Source organism: Schistocerca piceifrons, chromosome 9 (genome assembly GCF_021461385.2).
Source record: "Schistocerca piceifrons isolate TAMUIC-IGC-003096 chromosome 9, iqSchPice1.1, whole genome shotgun sequence".
In the NCBI taxonomy this organism is placed as follows: Eukaryota; Metazoa; Arthropoda; class Insecta; order Orthoptera; family Acrididae; genus Schistocerca; species Schistocerca piceifrons.
In genome coordinates, this window is record NC_060146.1 from 55,420,175 (window position 1) to 55,446,301 (window position 26,127).

Below are 26,127 nucleotides of genomic sequence, written 5' to 3' on the forward strand. Positions count from 1 at the left end.
TTCGACTCAGGTCTTTCAGTGCTCTGTCAAACTCTTCACGCAGTATCGTATCTCCCATTTCATCTTCATCTACATCCTCTTCTATTTCCATAATATTGTCCACAAGTACATCGCCCTTGTATAGACCCTCTTATGTACTCCTTCCATCTTTCTGCTTTCCCTTCGTTGCTTAGAACTGGGTTTCCATCTGAGCTCTTGATATTCATACAAGTGGTTCTCTTTTCTCCAAAGGTCTCTTTAATTTTCCTGTAGGCAGTATCTATCTTACCCCTGGTGAGACAAGCCTCTCCATCCTTACCTTTGTCCTCTAGCAGTCCCTCCTTAGCCATTTTGCACTTCCTGTCGATCTCATTTTTGAGACTTTTGTATTCCTTTTTGCCTGCTTCATTTACTGTGTTTTTATATTTTCTCCTTCCATCAATTAAGTTCAATATTTCTTCTGTTACCCAACGATTTCTAGCAGCCCTAGTCTTTTTACCTACTTTATCCTCTGCTGCCTTCACTACTTCATCCCCCAAAGCTACCATTCTTCTTCTACTGCACTTCTTTCCCCCATTCCTGTCAATTGTTCCATTATGCTCTCCCTGAAACTCTGTACAACTTCTGGTTCTTTCAGTTTATCCAGGTCCCATCTCCTTAAATTCCCACCTTTTTGCAGTTTTTTCAGTTTTAATCTACAGTTCATAACCAATAGATTGTGGTCAGAGTCCACATCTGCCCCAGGAAATGTCTTACAATTTTAACCCTGGTTCCTAAATCTCTGTCTTACCATTATATAATCTATCTGATACCTTCCAATATCTCCAGGCTTCTTCCATGTATACAACCTTCTTTCATGATTCTTGAACCAAGTGTTAGCTATGATTAAGTTATGCTCTGTGCAAAACTCTACCAGGCAGCTTCCTCTTTCATTTCTTAGCCCCAATCCATATTCACCTACTCTGTTTCCTTCTCTCCCTTTTCCTACTCTCGAATTCCAGTCACCCATGACTATTAAATTTTCGTCTCCCTTCACTACCTGAATAATTTCTTTTATCTCATCATACATTTCATCAATTTCTTCATCATCTGCAGAGCTAGTTGGATATAAACTTGTACTACTGTGGTAGGCATGGGCTTTGTGTCTATCTTGGCCACAATAATGCGTTCACTATGCTGTTTGTAGTAGCTTACCCGCACTCCTTTTTTTTTATTCATTATTAAACCTACTCCTGCATTACCCCTATTTGATTTTGTATTTATAATCCTGTATTCACCTGACCAAACGTCTTGTTCCTCCTGCCACCGAACTTCACTAATTCCCACTATATCTAACTTTAACCTATCCATTTCCTTTTTTAATACTACTAGAACTGATATATACAAAGAATAATGACTTATTGTAAATTTCAATCTCTGTTATCTCAATGCCTGATACATCAACGTATTGGCTTGGAAAATTTCTCTGCAAGTTTAATGAACACAACAGACTTTGTTGTTGTTGTGGTCTTCAGTCCAGAGACTGTTTGGCTGCAGCTTTCCATGCTACTCATGCCTCATTTTCTAGTAACTATTGCAACCTACATCCTTCTGAATCTGTTTAGTGTATTCATCTCTTGGTCTCCCTCTACAATTTTCACCCTCCACGCTCCCCTCCAATACTAAATTGGTGATCCCTTGATGCATCAGAACATGTCCTACCAACCAATACCTTCTTCTAGTCAAGTTGTGCCATAAGCTCCTCTTCTCCCCAATACTATTGAATACCTCCTCATTAGTTACGTTATGTACCCATCTATCTTCAGCATTCTTCTGTAGCACCACAGTCTGAAAGCTTCTAATCTTTTCTTATCTTAACTAGTTATTGTCCATATTTCACTTCCGTACATGGCTACACTCCATATAACCACTTTCAGAAAAGACTTCCTGGTACTTAAACCTATACTCCATGTTAACAGATTTCTGATCTTCAGAAACACTTTCCTTGCCATAGCCAGTCTACATTTCACATCCCCTCTACTTCGACAGTCATCGGTTATTTTGCTTCCCACATAGCAAAACTCATGTAGTACTTTAGATGCCTCATTTCCTAATCTAATTACCTCAGCATCAGCTGATTTAATTCGACTACATTCCATTACCCTTGTTTTGCTTTTGTTGATGTTCCTCTTATATTCTCCTTTCAAGATACTGTGTATTCCATTCAACTGCTCTTGCAAGTCCTTAGCTGTCTCTGACAGAATTACGATGTCATCAGTAAACCTCAAAGTTTTTATTTCTTCTCCATGGATTTTAATTCCTACTCCAAATTTTTCTTTTGTTTCCTTTACTGCTTGCTCAATATACATATTGAATAACATTAGGGATAGGCTACAACCCTTCAGTATTTACAACAGACTGCCAATGATGGGGTAACTTTTCGATTCTCTGATTGTAGAATCATGTGTGTGAAGAACTCATCCAGTCATGTTCAGTGTGCTTTTTCATACAGAAAGCAAGTTCTTCAGAGGTTGTCTGATATAGAGTGGAAAAGGTGAAATTCTGAGAGAGCAAGATCAGATGAATAAGATGGGCCCAGAATGAGTTCCCATCCCAACTCCAGTATTGTGTTTTTTGTCAGTCTGGCAGAATGCAGATGGGCGTTATTGTTTAGTAGCATCACTTCACACAGTCTTCCTGGTCATTGTTCTTGGGCTGTGTCTGCAAAACATCTCAGTTGTTGACAATGTGTGTCAGCTATGGTGGTTCCACACCATCGCTGTACCACCAAATTTGCAATAATATCTTTTGTGGATGCATGCAGGTCTTTGTACAGGCAGTTGCTTCTTTGTTTGGGCTCAATCATTCCTTTCTTTTCCTTATGTTAGCATTTGTGGCACAAATTTTAATTCATTTCTCCTGCTTCCATCATTATCGTAGATAAAGATGAGACTTGAATGTCTTGGGGAATATTTAATTACAAGATCTAGAAGACATAATTGCTTGTCACTAGTAATGATACAGGACAGGAATGATCATTGTTGTTAATAAGCCAACTGATGATGGACAAGCAGAGACGCACATATGGCCACATGCTAGTTTCTGTGATTGTGTACCCATACACCTGATTTTTGAACCCTCTCCTATTGCATGCAGATGTTGCACAGTGATGGAATGATTACAGTTCATCACATTTGCCAGTTCTTACCTACACTAATGTGGATCATTGTGGATTAATGTGTTTAAATAATCATCATCAAACCTTGAAGGTCTTCCCCAATGCAGGAAGTCACAATGCCAAAACAATCCTCCTCAAAATGAGAAAACCATTTTCTTGCCATGCTCTGTTCCTCATATATTGCACAAATGTTTCTGGCTACCTCTGCCGCTTTTCATCTGTCTACTGAAATCAAACAGAAGAATATGTTGCAAATGTTCCAATTCCCTGACTCAGCACCCACAGCTCCAATCTCTATCTCCAAATGACAAAATGACAATACGTAAGCTCAAATAGCAACAGTGAACTAAAAATAAAAAACGACAAAAAATAAATAAACTCATAGCAACAGGAATACCAACATGCGAAACAAAAACACTATGTATGTGGGTACGTATATCTCTCAATAATGAAACTGCCAAATAGCACTGTTGTCGTAACTCTGACCATTTTTGAAAAATTCAGGTTTGAAGGTTCACGGATGTGAACCAGTCATTAGTCAGAAACTATTTCAGAGATCTACTACTTAGTAAAGAGTTAACCTAGATACCTCAATTTTTTTATGCATCAAGTACTTAGATCACTGAGTTCACATAATGTATGAAAAGTAGGATACATCATTCAGATTTTTTACAAAAAATTGTTGAAAAACACTTTTCCATGCTGTGCTTTTAAAGTCATGATTTTTTTAAAAATATCATAACTTTCACAGGAAAACAGTACAGTCTTCAGCTTGTGCACTGTGACCCTTCAGTCCTATTATCAGTATAAACAACAATGTAAAACATTTCACACTGCAATTAGTAGTTCTTACTTTCACTTAAAGATGACTCCACCAGAAAAAAAGTGTCAAATTCCACGAACATCAAAGTCCTTGGCAGGAATGTAAACAACTAAATCTCAACTTCATTTTTGGTTGAAATGCTGCACTACAGTACAAAAATTACAAGAACCTCACAAACCTGGGTTACCATTAGGAAGATTTTAAGATTGAAGCAGAATGGCACTTTTTTGCTTTGAGCCATGGGAATAGCCCCTCTGATGGCAATGGAGGAATTGTCAAATGCCAAGCCAGAACAACCAGTTTGGAAGCTACACCACCATAAAACTACACCTTGACTCCTGAAGACACGTAACCATGGACACTCCACAAAATACTGGGTGTTGATGTTCTTTGTTTCTTCACAAGAGATCAAATCACTTTACAGTTTCTTGGAACACAGGTAGAGTACAGTCGGGACAGTTCCATAAACACAATTACATCATGCATTTCTAGCCACTGCTACTACCACAATTCAAATGAAGAGATGTTCAACAGATATAAAATTGCTATAGCAGACTGAGAAAATGTTTTGTTGGAACAGTTACAAGTGGAGCAGCATGTGATTTTCAAATACAGTGAAAACTTTCTTGGTCTCACTCAATTTTAAAGATTTTGAGATTAATTGTATCCAGTAGGAAAGATGCTGTTTAGATCCCGATCCCCCATGTTACATGAAAAGTTGATAACCCATCATTACAAAGTCACAATTCACAGTTGTATAAATCTGATAAAAGTGCTAAGAAGAGATCCTCTCTCTCACCTTTACGTGAACATATTTTGTTTTTGGATGAAGATGTCAAGAAACGCAATGTGATAAACAAGGTGGAAGAGTTTTAAAAATACTATTTCCTTCTTTATATACTAATTTGTTTATGCAATGTTCTTTTTAGAATTTTGTGTCTATATATAATGGTATACAGGGCGTTACAAAAAGGTACTGCCAAACTTTCAGGAAACATTCCTCACACACAAATAAAGAAAAGATGTTATGTGGACATGTGTCCGGAAACACTTAATTTCCATGTTAGAGCTCATTTTTAGTTTCATCAGTATGTACTGTACTTCCTCGATTCACTGCCAGTTGGCCCAATTGAAGGAAGGTAATGTTGACTTCGGTGCTTGTGTTGACATGTGACTCATTGCTCTACAGTACTAGCATCAAGCACATCAGTACGTAGCATCAACAGGTTAGAGTTCATCACGAACGTGGTTTTGCAGTCAGTGCAATGTTTACAAATGCGGAGTTGGCAGATGCCCATTTGATGTATGGATTAGCACGGAGCAATAGCCGTGGCGTGGTACGTTTGTATCGAGACAGATTTCCAGAACGAAGGTGTCCCGACAGGAAGACGTTCGAAGCAATTGATCGGCGTCTTAGGGAGCACGGAACATTCCAGCCTATGACTTGCGACTGGGCAAGACCTAGAACGATGCGCACACCTGCAATGGACGAGGCAATTCTTCGTGCAGTTGACAATAACCCTAATGTCAGCGTGAGAGAAGTTGCTGCTGTACAAGGTAACGTTGACCGCGTCACTGTATGGAGAGTGCTATGGGAGAACCAGTTGTTTCCATACCATGTACAGTGTGTGCAGGCACTATCAGCAGCTGACTGGCCTCCACGGGTACACTTCTGCGAATGGTTCATCCAACAATGTGTCAATCCTCATTTCAGTGAAAATGTTCTCTTTAAGGATGAGGCTTCATTCCAACGTGACCAAATTGCAAATTTTCACAATCAACATGTGTGGGCTGACGAGAATCTGCACGGAATTATGCAATCACGTCATCAACACAGATTTTCTGTGAATGTTTGGGCAGGCTTTGTTGGTGATGTCTTGATTGGGCCACCTACACTCAATGGAGCACATTATCATGATTTCATACGGGATACTCTACTTGTGCTGCTAGAACATGTGCCTTTACAAGTACGACACAACATGTGGTTCATGCACGATGGAGCTCTTGCACATTTCAGTCAAAGTGTTCGTATGCTTCTCAACAACAGATTCGGTGACCGATGGATTGGTTGAGGCGGACCATTTCCATGGCCTCCACGCTCTCCTGACCTCAACCCTCTTGACTTTCATTTATGGGAGCATTTGAAAGCTCTTGTCTAACCAACCCCGGTACCAAATGTAGAGACTCTTCCTGCTCGTATTGTGGATGGCTGTGATACATACGCCATTCTCCAGAGCTGCATCAGCGCATCAGGGATTCCATGCGACGGAGGGTGGATGCATGTATCCTCGCTAACGGAGGACATTTTGAACATTTCCTGTAACACAGTGTTTGAAGTCACGTTGGTACGTTCTGTTGCTGTGTGTTTCCTTTCCATGATTAATGTGATTTGAAGAGAAGTAATAAAATGAACTCTAACATGGAAAGTAAGCGTTTCCAGACACATGTCCACATAACATATTTTCTTTCTTTGTGTGTTAGGAATGTTTCCTGAAAGTTTGGCCGTACCTTTTTGTAACACCCTGTATACGTAAAAAAAATATTAATGTCTCTCATTACTGCTTGCATCTTTTATTTCACTGATGTCTTTTTGATTGACATTAACAGAATAATAATATATCACCACATTTGTGCACCGAAGCTGGACCTTTTAATCCTTTACATTGAAAAGAAATAACAGTGTAATACAAAATTACACATACATTAAAAAATAATTGATAACTGGTTTCAACTCTCACTTTTTTACAGTTCTGACCTACATGTGTACCACATATATGTTAGGAAAAAATTTTAAGAAACACAAATGGTTTTTATTTTTTAATTCCATGTAGTGTTGAATGTGGATGGTATGTGTAAGTGGCATTTTATTCTTTGCTAACAAATAGAGTGAGTTAGGACATTCTTATCTGAGCTAAGATTGCTACCAAGTATGGAAACATTTCAGCAAAAAATCAAGTTGAGACTCAATTGTCTACCTATGTACCCAGGACTTTGAAGTTTGTGTGACTGGACTTTTTCTCAATTGAGTCATCTTTAATGGAAAATAAGATTTGTAAATTGTATTGTGAAATACTTTCCGTTGTTGTTTATACTTAATATTAGGACTAAAGAGTTACAATGTACGAGCTGAGGTCTGAAATATTTCCCTGTAAAAAGTTATGATCTTAAAATCATACAGCAGAGATTCCGAGTCACAGATAGGCACAACAAAGAGTCTTTCACAAAATAAGCTTTCGGCCAACAAGGCCTTTGTCAAAAATTGACACCCCCCCCTCCACACACACACACACACACACACACACAGTGCAACTTACACACACATGACCACAGTCTGGCAGCTGAAGCCACACTACGAGCAGCAGCAGTGCATGTTGGGAGAGGCAACTGGATGCAGTTGGGAGGTTAGACAGTGAGCAAAGTAACGGAGAAGGAGAGAAGTAAAAAGTTCATTGGTGGAATAGAGGGCTGTGTAGTGCTGGAACAGGGAAGGCAATGGATAAGGACAATGACTGACGACGGTAGAGGCCAGGAGGGTTACAGGAATGTAGGATATATTGCAGGGAGAGTCCCCAATTGCACAATTCAGAAAAACTGGTGTTGGTAGTAAGGATCCATATGCCACAGGCTGTGAAGCAGCCATTTAAATGAAGAGTGTCATGTTAGGCACCATGCTCAGCAACAGGGTGGTTCAGTTGTTTCTTGGTCATAGGTAGTCTGTGGCCATTCACGCGGACAGGCAGATTGTTGGTTGTCATGCACATATAGAATGCAGCACAGTGGTTGCAGCTTAGCTTGTAGATCACTACTGATTTCACAGATAGCCCTAGCATTGATGGGATAAGTGATGTTTGTGAGCGAACTGGAGTAGTTGGTGGTGGGAGGATGTATGGGACAGGTCTTGCATCTAGGTCTATTACAGGGATATGAGCCATGAGGTAATGGTTTGGGAGCAGGGGTTGCATAGGGATGGACGAGTATATTGTGTAGATTAAGGGGCCAGTGGAATACTACTGTGGAGGGGTGGGGGGAAGGATAGTGGGCAGGACATTTCTCATTTCAGGGCATGATAAGAGGTAGTCAAAACCCTGGCAGAGAATTAATTCAGTTGCTCCAGTCCTGGGTGGTACTGAGTTACGAGGGGAATGCTCCTCTGTGGCTGGACAGTGAGACTTTGGGATGTGGTGGGTGACTGGAAAGATAAGGCGTGGAAGATATGTTTTTGTACAAAGTTGGGACCATAATTACAGTTTGTAATGGCCTCAGTGAGGCCTTCAGTAAATGTTGAGAGGGACCGCTCATTACTGCAAATGCAACGTCCTTGGGTGGTTAGGTTGTATGAAATAAGTGGCAGCTGTCAAAGTGGAGGTATTGCTGGTGGCTGGTAGGTATGATATGGACAGAGACAGTGATGTAGCCATCTTTGAGGGGGAAGTCAACACCTAGGAAGGTGGCTTGTTGGGTTGAGTAGGACCAGGTGAAGCTAATGGGTGAGAAGCTGTTGAGGTTCTGGATGGAATGTGGATAGGATGGCCTCACCCTCGATCCAGATCACAAAGATGTCATCAGTGAATCTAAACAAGGTAGGATTCTAGGTGTTTAGGAAGGATTCCCCTAGATGGCCCATGAATTGGTTGGCATAGGATGGTGTCATGCAGATGCCCATAGCCATACCCCAGATTTGTATGTAGGTAATACCTTGAAAGGAGAAGTCATGGTGGGTGAGGATATAGTTGGTCATGGTGACCAGGAAGGAGGTTGCTGGTTTGGAATCCATCGGGTGTTGGGAAAGGTAGTGTTCAATAGCAGTAAGACCATCGGCATTAGGATGGTCACTAGGCAGGAGGTTGCTGGTTTGGAATCCATTGGGTGTTGGGAAAGGTAGCGTTCAATAGCAGTAAGACCATTGGCATTAGGATGTTAGTGTAAAGGGAGGTGGCATCGATAGTGACGAACAGGGCACTGTGTGGTAAAGGGACAGGAAATGTGGAGAGTCACTGGATGAAATGGTTGGTATCTTTTACATAGGAGGGTGGGTTCTGGGTAATAGGTAGAAGGTGATGGTCTACAAGAGCAGAAATTCTCTCTGTGGAGGGCACAGTAGCCAGCCCTGATGGAGTGTCCTGGGTGGTTGCGTTTATGGCCAGTTATTGTGCCCTACACAATACACTTGTCCATCCCTACACAACACCCCCTCCCAACCCCTTACCTCATGGCTCATATCTCTGTAACAGACCTAGATGCAAGACCTGTCCCATACATCCTCCCACCACCACCTACTCCAGTGCGGTCACAAATATCAGCTATACCAACAAAAATTGGGTTACCTGTGAAACCAGTCATGTAATCTACAAGTTAAGCTACAACCACTGTGCTGCATTCTATGTGTGTGTAACAACCAACAAGCTGGCGGTCTGCATGAATGGCCACCGACTAACTGTGGCCAAGAAACAACTGAACCACCATGTTGCTGCACATGCTGCCCAATAGAACAGTCTTCATTTCAATAACTGCTTCACAGCCTGTGCCATATGGATCCTTCCCACCAACACCTGCTCTTCTGAATTGCACAGGTGGGAACTCTCCCTGCAGTCGCCATCCTGGCCTTAATCTTGTTAGTCATTGTCCTTACCCATCAGTCTGCAGCTCATGGTCTAGTGGCTAGCGTTGCTGCTTCTGGATCATTGGATCCCGGGTTCTATTCATAGACAGCACGGAAATTTTCTCCAGCTGGGGACTGGGTGTTTTGTGTTGTCATCATCGTATCGTATCATCATCATCGTATCATCGTATCGTATCATCGTATCGTATCATCACCATCGTATCATCGTATCACCACCATCGTATCATCGTATCACCACCATCGTATCATCGTATCACCACCATCGTATCACCACCATCGTATCACCACCATCGTATCACCACCATCGTATCACCACCATCGTATCACCACCATCGTATCGTCATCAACATCGTATCGTCATCAACATCGTATCGTCACCACCATCGTATCGTCACCACCATCGTATCGTCACCACCATCGTATCGTCACCACCATCGTATCGTCACCACCATCGTATCGTCACCACCATCGTATCGTCACCACCATCGTATCGTCACCACCATCGTATCGTCACCACCATCGTATCGTCACCACCATCGTATCGTCACCACCATCGTATCGTCACCACCATCGTATCGTCACCACCATCGTATCGTCACCACCATCGTATCGTCACCACCATCGTATCGTCACCACCATCGTATCGTCACCACCATCGTATCGTCACCACCATCGTATCGTCACCACCATCGTATCGTCACCACCATCGTATCGTCACCACCATCGTATCGTCACCACCATCGTATCGTCACCACCATCGTATCGTCACCACCATCGTATCGTCACCACCATCGTATCACCACCACCATCGTATCACCACCACCATCGTATCACCACCACCATCGTATCACCACCACCATCGTATCACCACCACCATCGTATCACCACCACCATCGTATCACCACCACCATCGTATCACCACCACCATCGTATCACCACCACCATCGTATCACCACCACCATCGTATCACCACCACCATCGTATCACCACCACCATCGTATCACCACCACCATCGTATCACCACCACCATCGTATCACCACCACCATCGTATCACCACCACCATCGTATCACCACCACCATCGTATCACCACCACCATCGTATCACCACCACCATCGTATCACCACCACCATCGTATCACCACCACCATCGTATCATCACCACCATCGTATCATCACCACCATCGTATCATCATCACCATCGTATCATCACCACCATCGTATCATCAATTGGGATGAGGCGAGGCCGCAAATCCAAAAATTGGGAATTTGTACAGGCTCTGATGACCACATTGTTGAGTGCCCCACAAACCAACATCATCATCGCCATCATTGTCATCGCCATCATTATCTTACTCATCACTCCCTTCCCTGTTCCTATTCCAGCACTACACAGCCCTCTATTCCACTAGCGCACTTTTTACTTCTATCTATTTCTGCTTCCACACCTCTCCTCTGCTCTACATTTAACCTCCTGACTGCTCCTAGCTGAACTACCCTCTCTCCACCTCATCCCTGCATGATTCCCAGCAGCACTTCATCATCCCCCACCCTTACCCTGCTATCCCTCCCCCTCCCTGCCCCAGCCTCCTCCTTATCCGAACCCAGTTGCCTTTCCCAACATGCAATGCTGCTGCTTCTCGTAGTGTGGCTTCAGCTGCCACAGACTGTGATCGTGTGTGTGTGTGTGTGTGTGTGTGTGTGTGACAGAGAGAGAGAGAGAGAGAGAGAGAGAGAGAGAGAGAGAGAGAGAGAGAGAGAGAGAAAATGTGCACCCGTTGTCTATTTCTGACAAAGGCCTTGTTGGCCAAAAGCTTATTATGTAATTGTCTTCTTGTTGTGCCTATTTGCGACTCAGCATGTCCACTATGTGGTGAATAGCAATATTGCTACATTCCATTCTGGATTCTCTACTGTTTAAAAAAAATCAGGAATTTTAGGAACATGGGAAAAGTGTGTTTTTCAACATTTTTCATAAAAAATCTCAATGACTTATCCTATTTTTTATACATTATATCAACTCAGGGGCCTAAGCACTCAATGCTTAAAAACTGAGGTCAGTAGGTTAACTTATTACTAAGCAGCAGATCTATGAATACAAGGAATTTGGCATCTATTGACTGGATACACACCTTTCAGCCTTCAAACCCGAAACTGTCAAAAATGGTAAGAGTTAGGACAGTGCAATTTAATAGTTTTACTATTAAGACATGTAGGTATCCATGTACTGGCTATGACTAAACGCTGAAATGGTCATCTTATCAGTGTGGGAGTACACAGAGTGACCCACTATGCTTTCATTGATCAGACTAACTGACCTCGGCTTCCCATTCCCATTCAGGTTCATGATCTGCTTCATTAAACGCCATATATTGATAGTCCTAATTGGTATCGGTGCGACTTTCCAGATTCCTGAAGTTAGATGAGGTACTGACTATAAGAATGGAATAACCATGTAGTATCATTAATTTCTGCTAGATTAATAAAGTATTTTCCACAGACAGAAAACCTTAACAAATACTAATCTGACTGACATTGCATTCATCTGATATGTATAAGATGATAAAATGTAAATTTAACTCTACAGTGGTTCACATATTGCAATGAAACTTACCAACAGATTGTAGCTATGTAATGACTTGAAACCGGACCCAACCTTTGCCTGTGCAGTTAATTTACTAAAAGCCATTAAAATATGCAACATGGTGCCAAATGTTTTAGTACAGACTATTCTGACTATATTTTGAGTTGTGACTTTTTTAAAATTATTTACACTGATACAACTATTTTGCTGCAGTACAGGAGAGAGATCAAAAATATACAACTTCACATTTATCAATGACAGGCAGTAGTGTTTAAAAGGACAATGGCTATTTATGTAAGTAAAAGCTGACAAATACTAACACAAATTCTTTACAGACGAATGGGAAAAAAGGGAGAAGCCGACCTCGCGAAGGATCAGTTTAGATTCCACAGAAATGTTGGAACATGTGAGGCAATACTGACAGTACAATTTATCTTAGAAGATAGATTAAGGAAAGGCAAACCAACGTTTCTAGCATTTGTAAACTTAGAGAAAGCTTTCGACAATGTTGACTGGAATACTCTCTTTCAAATTCTGAAGGTGGCAGAGGTCAAATACGGGGAGCGAAAGGCTATTTGGAATTTGTACAGAAACCAAATGGCAGTTATAAAAGTCGAGGGGCACAAAAAGGAAGCAGGGGTTGGGAAGGGAATGACACAGGGTTGTAGCCTCTCCCCAATTTTATTCAATCTATATATTGAGCAATCAGTAAAGGAAACAGAAGAAAAATTCAGAGCAGGAATTAAAATCCATAGAGAAGAAACAAAAGCTTTGAAGTTTGACGATGACATTGTAATTATGCCAGACAGCAAAGGACCTGGAAGAGCAGTTGAACAGAATGGACAGTGTCTTGAAAGGAGGGTATAAGATGAACATCAACAAAAGCAAAACAAGGATAATGAAATGTGGTCAAATTAAGTAGGGTGATGCTGCGGGAATTAGATTAGGAAATGAGACACTTAAAGTAGTAAAGGAGTTTTTCTATTTGGGGAGCAAAATAACTGATGATGGTCGAAGTAGAGAGGATATAAAATGTAGACTGGCAATGGCAAGGAAACCGTTTCTGAGGAAGGGAAATTTGATAATGTTAAGAGTAGATTTAAGTGTCAGGAAGTCGTTTCTGAAAGTATTTGTATGGAGTGTAGCCACGTATGGAAGTGAAATGTGGACGATACATAGTTTAGACATGAAGAGAATAGAAGCTTTCGAAATGTGTTGCTACAGAAGAATTCTGAAGATTAGATGGGTAGATCACATAACTAATGAGGAGGTGTTAAATAGAATTGGGGAGAAGAGGAGTTTGTGGCACAACTTGACTAGAAGAAGGGATCGGTTGGTAGGACATGTTTTGAGGCATCAAGGGATCACAAATTTAGCATTGGAGGGCAGCGTGGAGGGTAAAAATCGTAGAGGGAGACCAAGAGATCACTACACTAAGCAGATTCAGAAGGATGTAGGTTGCAGTAGGTACTGGGAGATGAAGAAGCTTGCACAGGATAGAATAGCATGGAGAGCTGCATCAAACCAGTCTCAGGACAACAACAACATTCATCTAATTGCTCTATCGCTTCTTGTTGTGAGATTTTACCAAACCTTTTTCGTTTTTTGTCTGATATTTCATTTCTTATAAATTGTGTTAGGTGTCTGATGTCTATTCTCAGCTTTTCTATTCTGATCTGTAGCCTGTGTTGCCATGCTGGTTTTGTGGGTTTCTTCTGTGTGTTGGTTGGTTCTGATCTCTGCCTAGTGTGTATATTTAGTGTAGTGAGTGCTCCTATATAAACCAGTAGTTGTAACTCTTCCATAGTTGTATTTTCGTCTATTTTGTTGTGTATGATTGTGTTGATAGTTGTTATTGTTGTTTTGACTTGTGGGTTATTTGGTGGTCTATGCAAGAATGGTCTAATGTCTGTATTTGTGTCTTTGTATTCTATGTATGTCAGCTGAAATTTTTCTTCTATATCTAACATGTGTGTCACTTCATGTTCTATTTGTGCTTGTTCTGGTGGCTGTCTTAAGATTTCGTTTTCCTCTGATTGTTTAACTGATGCGTGTTGTTCTTTGTTTGTTTGCTGTGGTATGTTTGAGTCCATTACTGTATTTTCTTCTTCTTCTGATAGCACATTATTTTGTTCCAGTATTTGTTGTACTTGTTTGATGTTTTCTAATTCTGACTGGGGTATCCTGTTGCTTTTTATTATTACACGGATCTGATCAGCTAATCGTTGTTCTGTTAAAAATTTTAATTCTGGGTATCTGGTAATAAATGTTGTGTATACTTGTGATCTATATCCAGTTGTGTTGGTTCCTAAGTCTGTTGCTTGGTAATAACAGAACATGAGGTGTCGGTTAACTTCATCTGACCATCTCATCCTCTGTCTTTGTTTTCCTTCTAGAGTGGTTGCAGGAAGCACATCCTGCAAAACACCTCTATTTGGATTTAAATCATTTTCCGTGTGGCTAGCAGTGTCGTTACCATTGTGGACGGGCATAGGGTTCAAGCGTCGTCGCCAACCATGACAGCACTTGTCCAAGGCTTCATTAGTTCTGTCCTGAGCCAACTAATCACACTAAAAGGGGGGTTGCCCTATTAGTGGTTTGTTCTTTTCGTCATCTTTTACGACTGGCAGAACATAACGGAGGCCTATTCATTTCCCGGGCCTCCCCTACTTATTATTATTATTATTATTATTATTATTATTATTATTATTACATACAAATATTTTACATATTTTATTGTTATTATTATTAAAATCCTAGCCATCAGTGGCATGTTTTATTAAATGGGGTGTGATTGCAAGTTACATTGGAGGCTAGGAAAGAAGCGGATAAGAAACACTGGTGCCTCCTCTACAAACCAACAGTGGAACATCATTATCTACAAGCTGCAGTTGATATCGGGCCACAGATACAATGTCAAAAAATGACTGGGACAGTCTGAGGAATAGGATGGATAGGTAAGGGGATACAATGAGGTTGAGCTGAAATCCAGTTTTGGATTAGGTGGGTAATGAGCAGCATTGACAAAGTGGCTCTGACCAGAGCTACAGCACGCAATAAGTCCAGGCCAAATGTGCTAAGGAGGGGTGGCAATATGTAACCAAGGGGTTAGAGAAACTGTAGGGGAAGATACAGATGGACTATAAGAGAGAAAGAAAACAGGTAAAAAAACTTGATACAGCAATGAAGGAAGAACAACAACGTATATGGAGATGCATATCACTCCACAGACTGTTGTGTTTTCCTACATCTTCTTACCAGTGAATGATACTCGCAACTGACAATTATAAAAGAAGATGTCACAGATAAAAGTGCAGATATTGTGCAAGGTTATCATTTCTGTATATGCGTGGTGTATGAATCCAAAGACAATGCATGTCTTCCAAATGGGGTGGTATCTGCAGAGACTTCAAGAAAGGAAATGCTGGCTCAGATACAAAAATAATTACATCATGGAGTGCCAGCCTACCTTGGAGGTGCACTACATTCCAAATCACAAAGAGAACAACTGAAGCTTGTAAAGGAAAGAGACTTGTAATTAACCTTTGTTGTTCTTGACAATTATGATTCTGAGTTTGGGTATAATATATTGAGTCAGGATGCTGTTCATGTAAATGAGTTTATGAATGTTTTATAAATAATATGACTGAAATTCCCAAAGCAATTTGACGGAGACTTGAAATGTGCTGTAAACAACCTTAACAGCTACACATGAACAAACGATCCTGAGTCTGAGAACGACAAAAAGATGCCGTGGTTAAGAATAAAGGTACACAAGAACTAAATTAATATCTGAGATTACATCTCAAGTAACAGAACAAAAAGAGAGCCATGTTGCAATACAAATATTCATATTAAAATGTTCATCAGATTGTTGAGATGTTGAGTAGTTGAAGCCATTAAACAATGCTAAACCTGTGGACAATGTTCTCATTCAGAAATTACTAGGATGGAATACACATACATTTACACTGCAGTACCAATACAATGGAGGGAGGGGGAGAGAGAGAGAGAGAGAGAGAGAGAGAGAGAGAGAGAGAGAGAGAGAGAGAGAGAGAGAGAGAGAGAGAGAGAGAGAGGGGGGGGGGGGGCATTTGTAGGAGGGGCTGCTTGTGTCTTCTTTGAATAACTTAACTTGTGCGATATCTGTAAAGGCTCTTTTGATAGGATTTAATGAATTGTGTGTGGATAAAAGTAATGGGATTAATTAACCTAGTCATCGTTATTTCTATATTTCCACTTAGCCTCGATCTACCAAAACTTGCCTCACTGAGGCCTGTGTGGTATCATACCCCTGTGTAGTCATACTTTATCAACTAACATTTATTGTTTATCATTCTTTTACTAACAGACCTACCAAGAATTAGCCTAGCATTCTTGAGTTGTTGTTCCACGTGAAGGAAGTGCCTCAAAACTTACCAATTAGATTATTTCCTTTATGACAGATCAGTTCTACATATAGATACCAGTTTTTATTGATGATTAACAAAGATGACACATTAAGTTGCAGATCAACAATTAAAAGACGCTTCCACATTAGATTTCAGCCACAGCTTTCATCAGAAAAAGAAACACACGCACATGCATTCACACAAGCAAGCACACCTCACGCACACATGACTGCATCACCTGCAGATAGGACTAGCTGGTCCGAGCTGCACGAGATGGCGGTCGTGTGCATGAGGTGCGCTTGTTTGTGTGAATGCACATGCGTGTGTTTCTTTTTCTGATGAAAGCTGTGGCTGAAATCTAATGTGGAAGCGTCTTTTAATTGTTGATCTGCAACTTAATGTGTCATTTTTGAGGTAAGTATCAATCTAGCTTTCCTTACATTGTTGATATTCCACAATGGCTGCACAAAAAGAAAAACTCTAATGAAAAGCTACAGTGAATATTTGCATTAATATCACTTACTGGCTCTTCTTTGATGTCTATTCTGCTGCACAGTGGGACTGCCTCTTTCTCTCCTGTGGATTCCTGTAAGAGGAGAACATGCCAGATAATTTAGTAAAAACAGATCTCCCTCTCCCTCTCCCACACACACACACACACACACACACACACACACACACACACACACACACAAAATCTCGCCATGAAAGAGTGTCATCAAGGATGTGGACTGAGTCAAGTGAGACAGCCACTACTGTCAACTTTTATAACATATACTGACAACAATTTCTCACTAATGCTAGTCTACTCTAACTAGTAGTTGTGGAAATTACTTCTGGATTATTTTAAACAACTACATTAGGAGAAAAATCAGCTGCTTCCATAAAAGACACACCTCCTTCTCTCATACCACTCATCTGCTGTTTTTAAAGGCATTTACTTCATGCACACCAGTACCATTTATAACAGTCAAAATTCTGTTTAACACATCTGAGTATCCAAATATTCTGATAAACTGTAGGTGTGACTAACAAGGTATTATCAGGAAACAAGGTTTTAGGTACAGTTGCTCCTGTTGAATCTTTCACTGGATAGGCTTCAGCCCAATGAGAGAAACAATCATCACTGCGAGACGGTATTGGTATCCGTTTGATGGTGGTTAAGGTTCAAAGACATCAATACAGACATACTCACATCTTTGAATATGAAAGGTAAAGTGCCAAGCAGAGCTATAATGTGTCAACTTATTCTGGTGTTATGACTAGCATTGCAATGGAAGACAGATGCTTTGCAATCTTCCTCGATACTTGACCAAACAAATTCCTCTTCCGCTAGCTGTGCAGTATCGCTGACTACTGGGTGATATAAGCTGTGGAGAGAGGAAACTGCTTGCTGATGGTTATCTGCTGTAACAAATGCACATGCTTATGACATGGATATGTCACAGTATGGCACTAAATACGAGATTATTATCTGAATATGTCAGAGTTGTAAGCTCTATCGTGCTTTCTGGAATGTCTTTAGTTAGTTGTCTGTGACAGCATGTGCCAAGAAGTCAAGCGTGTTCACAACAGCATTAATGTGAGACAGATCATTTGCTGGTCCATTCTGTTAACCATCAACATACTGAATATCTATGATGAACTGTGTGATGCAGTCTGAATGCTCTAACTGGCACAATAATTCTTTGTCTGGCTTCTGACAGAAGGTAATAATCTGTCACTGAAGAAAGCCAGAGATTGCCACTAATGTCAAATACGTTGTTGTTGTACAGCTCCAATCACAGCTGATGGTGTGTCTGCCACAGCAGTGAGACGTGTGCCTGGAAGGGGATGAGCTAATATAGCATCCTCAGCAACAGCAGCTTTTCCTCTAATGAAGGATGCTTCCCTTCATCACTCCACTGCAGATGTCTCTTGGTTTGGGTGAAATCTTGAAAAATTCAATGAGAGGTGCTACCAACAATGCACAATTGCACCCAACTCATCGTTAAAAATTTGTCACACCCCAGGGACAGTATACTGTCATTCACATATTCTTATGGGTTGTGTACATATGACACTTGGCATTTACCACTTCAAGCATAACAACATTAATAGCACTTAATGCATTTGAACTTTTAATTAAGTCTAATATGACAAAGATAGAGCTGCATCAGTTGAAGCATTACTTTGATTATTTGGAAAGATGATCCAATACCTACTGATACTCTTTTCCGCGTTATAATTGCCGAATTAGCCAAGGGAATGTTATTGCAACCATATTAAATGTTGCGTGAAATCAATAAATTTCATGTTGCTTTCCTCTTTTCCATGTAACTTATATTCTGTTTCAGGTAGTACAAACTGGGTACTATTAACTAAAATTTCTATTAAGGAAGCTTTATATTCCAAGACATATTCTATTATATATAAAAAAAACAAAGATGAGGTGACTTACCGAACAAAAGCGCTGGCAGGTCGATAGACACACAAACAAACACAAACATACACACAAAATTCAAGCTTTCGCAACAAGCTGTTGCCTCATCAGGAAAGAGGGAAGGAGAGGGGAAGACGAAAGGAAGTGGGTTTTAAGGGAGAGGGTAAGGAGTCATTCCAATCCCGGGAGCGGAAAGACTTACCTTAGGGGGAAAAAAGGGACAGGTATACACTCGCACACACGCACATATCCATCCGCACATACAGACACAAGCAGACATATTTAAAGACATATTTAAAGACATATTCTATCATGCATTTAAACAAGCAAGTGTCTGAGTATGTGTCTACGTGCGCAAAAGAGAGAGGGAAGAGAGAGAGGGAAGGGAGGAGCAAGGAATAGGGAGGAAGTGTGAAAGAGAAGATTTTAAAATATAGGCCTGAAACAGAAGTATGTCATTTCCTTTTATGTTGGGGATGAAATCTGTAGAGAGAACAAAGAATCTGTAATTAAGTGAAATTCAAGAGAAAAGTACTTCAAAGATAAGAGATTTAGTACATATATGACTTACTACTTGTAAAAAACATAATGTTGTTTAAGACACCCGTATCATCCTAACAGGAGCAGGGGGGGGAGGGGGGGGAATGAGAAATCTATAATTAAAAATTACGAAATTAGTACTTAAACCACAGTTTTTGTGGGTTCTGGGCTGATTAACGATTCTTGATGACGTTTAACGCATCAGGTGTGAGGTGTCAACTCAAAGAAGTATGGCGAAAAGCATAACAGCAGAGCATTTGGCAATATGGGTGATAAGAGGGCCAAATATTAAATTAAGCACTGGAATCTATGGAGCAATTGGCATCAGTACTTGCACATACATTGTTTATTATTTGGGGGAAAAAGCCTCTCAGACTAAGAATCTCCAAGGTGTGACAATGGAACAAAAAACAACACACACAAATCATCAAACCCATTATCCACCACCTCAAGAAAAACAAATACTATAAAAGAAAATTTAAATTTCAACATTCTGCTACACCAACAAAACCACAGGAATCAGACACTTCCCATTCAACAGAAGCGTTTGATTCCACCCATCTGTTTTCACCCTTGACATAATAGTGTTGTGGCGTGTAACATCATTATGGCACTGAGTTTTTGAGTTGGCTGTGTTTGTAGATGTCGTACTGTTGTATCTGATCATGCCCTCTGGTGTTAGATGTGGACCCACTGAGTTTAACATGGGCTATTGGGTTCATTTGAGTTTATGTAGTTGGTGCTGTAATGTGGGTTTTGGAGGTGTTTTCAGTGAGTTAAGGATTTTCTTTTTTTTTTTTTTTTTTTTTTTTTTGCATTTTTGTCAGGTCTGATTAATTTAGTGCCTGTCAGCAGGGAAAAAAGTCTAATCGTTTTCTCGCTATTTTCTTAGGTATGGATGTGACAGTGAAGTTCATGAGTGTGTAATTATGTTCTGAGATGACAATGTCGGACGTGTGTGTGTGTGTGTGTGTGTGTGTGTGTGTGTGTGTGTTGCATGGTTATGGTAGGTTTTAATTGATGTAGTGAATATGGGGTATTTGGGTTTTTGAGTTTCTGGGGTTATGGTTCCACTTTCCAAAGTTGTAGGTGACGGTTTTTGGTATAGATGGCTGCAGTTGAGCTGTAAATTACTTTGTTTTGTTTTGTTTTGTTTTACGGCATGAAAACAACTGGGATCATACGCACCCAGGTCAAGGATAAGCTATAAAGGTCACAGAAAATGTCTGATTCCACTTTTTGGAGTTGCAGGTGTTCGATTTTTGGTATTGATATCTCTGGTTGAGCTATATAGGTCAAAGGAAATGTCCAATTGCTTCTTTTCGAGATTATAGGTGTTTGGTTTTTTTTGTATCAATAGTTGAGTTGTACAGCTCAAGGAAAATGTCCGATTCCTGTGGTTTTGTTGGTGTAGCACGATGCTGTAATTTAATTTTTTTATGTATTAATTGTTTTGGGACTGTGATGTGTTTTTTGTTGTTGTATATTTAGCTTGTCCCTGCCCTACGCCCCCCAGTTTTCCACAGTTGTCCTGTTAGTTCATCTTATTTTTGGAGTAAGACATTGCTGTCTCATTTTAATTTTTGGTCACGTTTGTTGGCATGTGTATGTAGTGACATTGTTGTCATTCTGTATACATTGGAAATAGTCATTTCCACCATATTAATGACGTCACGGGCCAAAGCAGACGTGTGGAATTGGATGCTTCTGTAACGCTCAAACCTTCACTTATCCTATCTATCAAAAATGAAGTTCACAGTGCAACAAACCAAAACTCACTCACACAACTAATATCAAAAACATAACCTGAGCCAAAGTTCATGATACCTTTCAATCATGATACAACACATTTACCTAACACTAAAAAGAATAACCCCAAAATTCATGAAGACTTGCATCATCACCTATTTTGACACAAAAAACTACACACACACACACACTACAATTATAAATAAATACTTACCAAACCAGGCCACTGTCACATAAATCTAGGCTGCTGCCCTTGTAGAAGAACTAAAGTAAGTGCAACCAAACTTAGTGCACATGGGACTACAGGACTAAGAAACCTCCCATTCCAATGGTAGGGGTTGGAAAGTGGTGACATGTTTATATTGTAGGAATAGAAGAGTTTGTAAATTGCTCTACAATTTCTATGCTGTACTTAATGGGAAAGACAGATTACAACCAGTAAATCAATCGCAGAAACATAGAGTATGGTAATATTCAAAAAGGAGACTTACCCATTCGTATCAATAATTATCTCATAAATGCAACTGGTGCATTCAGATTGAAATTCACAAATTAAGGAAAAAAGAATATTTGAAAGTAGTTTGTAGCTTGAAAATAGTTTCAATAAATTATTAAGTGTTAAAGATGGTAAAAAGCTTGAAGCCAAAAATGTCTGGAGCTTTGCATGAAGTGCCGTATCTGTCTTCATAAAAGATTGCTTCACAAACTGCAAGACCCACATTGTCATTTTATCATTCAATAAAGGAGTGTTTCCCAAAAAGTGAAGCTATTACTTACAAGTGACAGCAAGTAAAAGGCAGAAAACCACTGACATTTATCTCTCCTCATTTTGGTCTCCATATTAGAGAAATTGTTTAAGTAGAGTGTCAACAATTATGTAAAGAAAAATGATGCTCACTGTTATAACACAGGAAGGAAAAAAAAGACATTCATCACTCCACATTAAAGCCGTCTTTAGCACAAAAAGGGGACCATAGTGCTTCAAAAAATTTTTGATCACTTAACCAGTGATATAAAATTCTCACAGACAGCAAAGTAAAATTTGAAAACAAACTGAGAAAGTTTCTCCTTGACAACTTTTTCTCCTCCTCAAAAGGAAGAATTTCTATTACTATAATGTGTAAAATGTGCAGGTAGGAATTACCAACTCACATCTGTATTTTTTCTTCTCTTTCTTTTTGTAAAACCTCAAAACGTTCAGAATGTAACCATATGTATAAATCAACTTGTGACATGAACATGTGACCCCCACCCCCACCCTCACCCATACATGATGAATATACATGCATGAAGGCTGGCAAGGAGGTGTGTGTGGGGGGGAGGGAGGGGGAGGGGGAGGGGGAGGGGGAGGGGGAGGGGGAGGGGGAGGGGGAGAGGGAGGGGGAGGGGGAGAGGGAGAGGGAGAGGGAGAGGGAGAGGGAGAGGGGAGAGGGAGAGGGAGAGGGAGAGGGAGAGGGGGGAGGGAGAGGGGGGAGGGGGGGAGGGGGGAGGGGGGGGAGGGGGGGGTTGGAGAGAGGAGGGGAGGAAGGAGGATGAAGGGGCAGAACGAGAAATAATTCAGGAAAGATGTTATTCACACATTCCACTAGTATGATTATAATTGCTCCAAACAAATCCCTGAGCATAACTGATGAAGTCCTGAAGTACGTCTACTCTTTGTTTAATGCCAAAAGATTGACAGTCTCCATACATCAAACTACCTGCAATTTTGGAAACCTAAATATACAAAACTGTTGACAAAAACTTAAATTTTAGAGACTGCATAACGAACCTTGCACCGACTTAATTCAATCTGTTTTACTTTAAGAAATGTCTGAAACATTTGCACAACAGAGTCGCCAGGATGGTGTACTTTGATCCTTTGGTTATGTCCAGTTCCTCTTTACACGCGAATTATTATTTTGGAATTGTCACCACCCCATTTACAACCAGTTTATTTGTTACAGAAAATGGCAATCTGAATAACAATGTACATCTTTAAAAAGAAAAACACACACACACACACACACACACACACACACACACACACACACACAAAAGACATTTTAATCACCAGGACCAAATTAGAAATTCTCAGGCTAGGAAAACTAAACCACAGCTCATTATACACAGTGAGAAAAAAGTATTCATGCATAAAGAAATGTGAGGTGTACTAATTTTAGGCTTTACAGTGCACTGCCACCCTGCATCAGACAACAGAAGATGAAAATAAATTTAATCCAGATTTCGAAAAATTCTTTTGCAGCAATGATGGCACATAGCATTTATCTGGAGAGGTTTATATTATGCTAAAATTGAACCTACAGGGTATTTCATCTGTATAAACTGTTATATGTTTACATATCTAAGGCAACAGCTGTCTGATATAACTTTTTTAAAAAAAAGAAAAAAAAAATCATTGTTATGTATTAAACATCTGGCGCATAGAAAGTGTAGAGTGTTAACTAGGAAAAACATTAGAACAGTTCATGAGCTATCAACAAACACTTTTAGAAGGAATCTGCAAGGCATCAGCTGGAGTAAGGTATATGAGGTAATGAATGTTAATTCTAAGCTTAATCCATTTCTAAGTAAATTCCCTCCTCCTTGAACAACTGTTTCTCAAGGTAAATTATGAAATATGGCACTAGCAGTGTATCAAAGAAACCCGAGTTAAAAAGGTATTTAAGTATCAAGCAGCAGAAAGAGAGAACAAAAATAAAATGAAAACAACATAGAGCATAATTTGAAAGCAAACAGGAAAATCTATCAAGGAACACGATGATCTAGTAATTAAAGACAAAGACCAATTGATACACAACACCAAACATACAGCAGGCCCTTCTAACACTCAGTTTCTAAATATAACTGAGAAACCTGGTGCAGCCAGCTTGTAATAACAGGGGGTACGGTGATGTAGATGACACTATTTGAAGATTAATCTTGACAGCAGTTGCTAGCAGGTCATTTACACTGTTATTGTATATTTCAAACTTGTGAATACTAAGACATGCTTAATTCGCATTATGTATCAGTATTCAACCACACACAAACTACTAATAGCTTCATTTTCAAATAAACATGGCAACAGTTTATGAATGTTAGGTAGCTGGATTTTCAGGCTCATTGTTTTAACACTACCCAGCCTCAAAAACAAACAAAATTATTTCCAGTACAAAAACGTTTTGTTCTACAATAAGAAACACAAAGAAAATGGGGTGGGTGTTAATATTTAGAAATGTTGCGTAAAAGTACACAGAAATTTGATTACAAAATTAATGGCATGTATACACATTAATAACGTCAGACTACTCATAAATAACTGCTTGTCAATTTTGAGTTCATGAAGCGTTGAAATTGTGACCACCACAGCCCTGAAATTTTTAAATGGTGTTATTGGGAAAAAGTTGGGCATTTGACTCAAATATCTCCTCTGCATTATAACTAGTTCCAGTTTCAAGCCAACTTAAGTCCTGCCAAGGCTATCGTTGAACTCGCTTGACAGTTTTCGGCCCTCCACTGAAAGCTTCATAAAAACTGGAATTATCTTTTTTTTTATCTTGAGTTAAATGTTTGCACAGCTTAGTTGTACGTTATTGGGTGCGTCAGCGCAAAATTTCTATCTGTTTGAATATGGTCGGAAGCTGATCACTGGACTGCTCGGCGTGTATGACGTAGCATGTAAATAATGGCCTTCCAATGTCTTCAATAGCATATTAAATTTTTTATGTTGCTTTCGTATGAACCGTACTACATTATTTTACTTCACGTTGCACGCGTCCTAGTTAGTAGAACGTTATACATATATTACTCTGACAAAGGTGTACAGTTAAAATTGTTTGTGTTACGTGTTACTCTTCAAATGAAGACGAAGGCATGAATAGGGGGGGGGGGTGCAATCGTGACAAATATGTAACTTCCACCGATGAAATTTGCACACAATTCATTCAACAGTTATTATATACTCACCATATCCAACACGAATTGCTTCGCAAAGTAAATCACGAGTGCTTACTGAACAATTCCATTTGTAATGTAGCTCCTGTCACAACTTCACCAACAGCAGACGTCTGTTACCTATTGTTTACGGTTCAGCCGAACTGTATGATGGGGATGCCAACAGGCTGTTGTCAGTGTTATTTAGGGTATTTGCTACAGAGATGATGCGTTGTTATAGTGTGTCACAAATGATGTGGATTTCATTAAATAAATATTGTGTACATACATCGTTACTGTACAACACATCAATGATAAAAATTCGTATTTAGTTCCATAACAACATATATCTTTGGGACCATGATGGTTACCGGCAGGATTATCAATGACAAACAAACGCATATGGGTGTGATCGCAGATGTTTGCTTGACCTGAGCAGATTTAAAAACGAGTTCGTATTTACCGCTTCTGGGCGGTCATGTAAACACTTCAGGATCGATTCTGGGAATACGTTTCTTTTAAGGTTAGTTTAGTCGCGATCATGCAGTGGGCGAGAGAGGAACGCGCGTTCGCCATTGTGGCCTACTTTTCGAATGGACGTTCGGTGATCGGAGTTGAGCGTGCATTCAGGAAACAGTTCAAGATCGCGCCTTCACGTCGTGTTCCTGATGGTAAATCAACTGTTATGCGGGTAGAGACCTTTATGGGTACTGGAAGTGTGCAGAAAAAGAAACCAGGACCTTCAAGAGCCACCATAATGCATGAAAACATAGAGAGGGTAAGGATGTCGATTTTTAATTCTCCCAAGCGATCTACACCCAAATATGCAGCTGCTCTTTCAATTTCTGAACGCACAGTGAGACGAATTCTTCATGAAATTTCATCCATGTAAACTGTCAGTGGTGCACACACTCCATCCGTTCATGAAAAAGTGCGTATGAAGCCTTGA

General features: G+C 40.1%; 1 protein-coding gene across 3 annotated transcripts in view; it reads right to left on the reverse strand.

Annotated features, from left to right (window-relative positions):
* The window catches only part of LOC124717253 (zinc finger protein 583-like), a 168,679-nt gene extending 143,144 nt beyond the window's left edge, over positions 1–25,535 (reverse strand). For 2 of the 3 annotated variants that reach the window (XM_047244056.1, XM_047244055.1), the window contains exons 1-2: positions 25,212–25,535; positions 17,076–17,138 (exon numbers count right to left, since the gene is read on the reverse strand). In XM_047244056.1, the coding sequence (XP_047100012.1) occupies positions 17,076–17,138; positions 25,212–25,214 (66 nt within the window). In that variant the 5' untranslated portion in view covers positions 25,215–25,535. The remainder of the gene's footprint in view (positions 1–17,075; positions 17,139–25,211) is intronic. The other variant, XM_047244057.1, reaches the window with a different exon arrangement.
* Between the last annotated feature and the right edge of the window lie 592 nt (positions 25,536–26,127).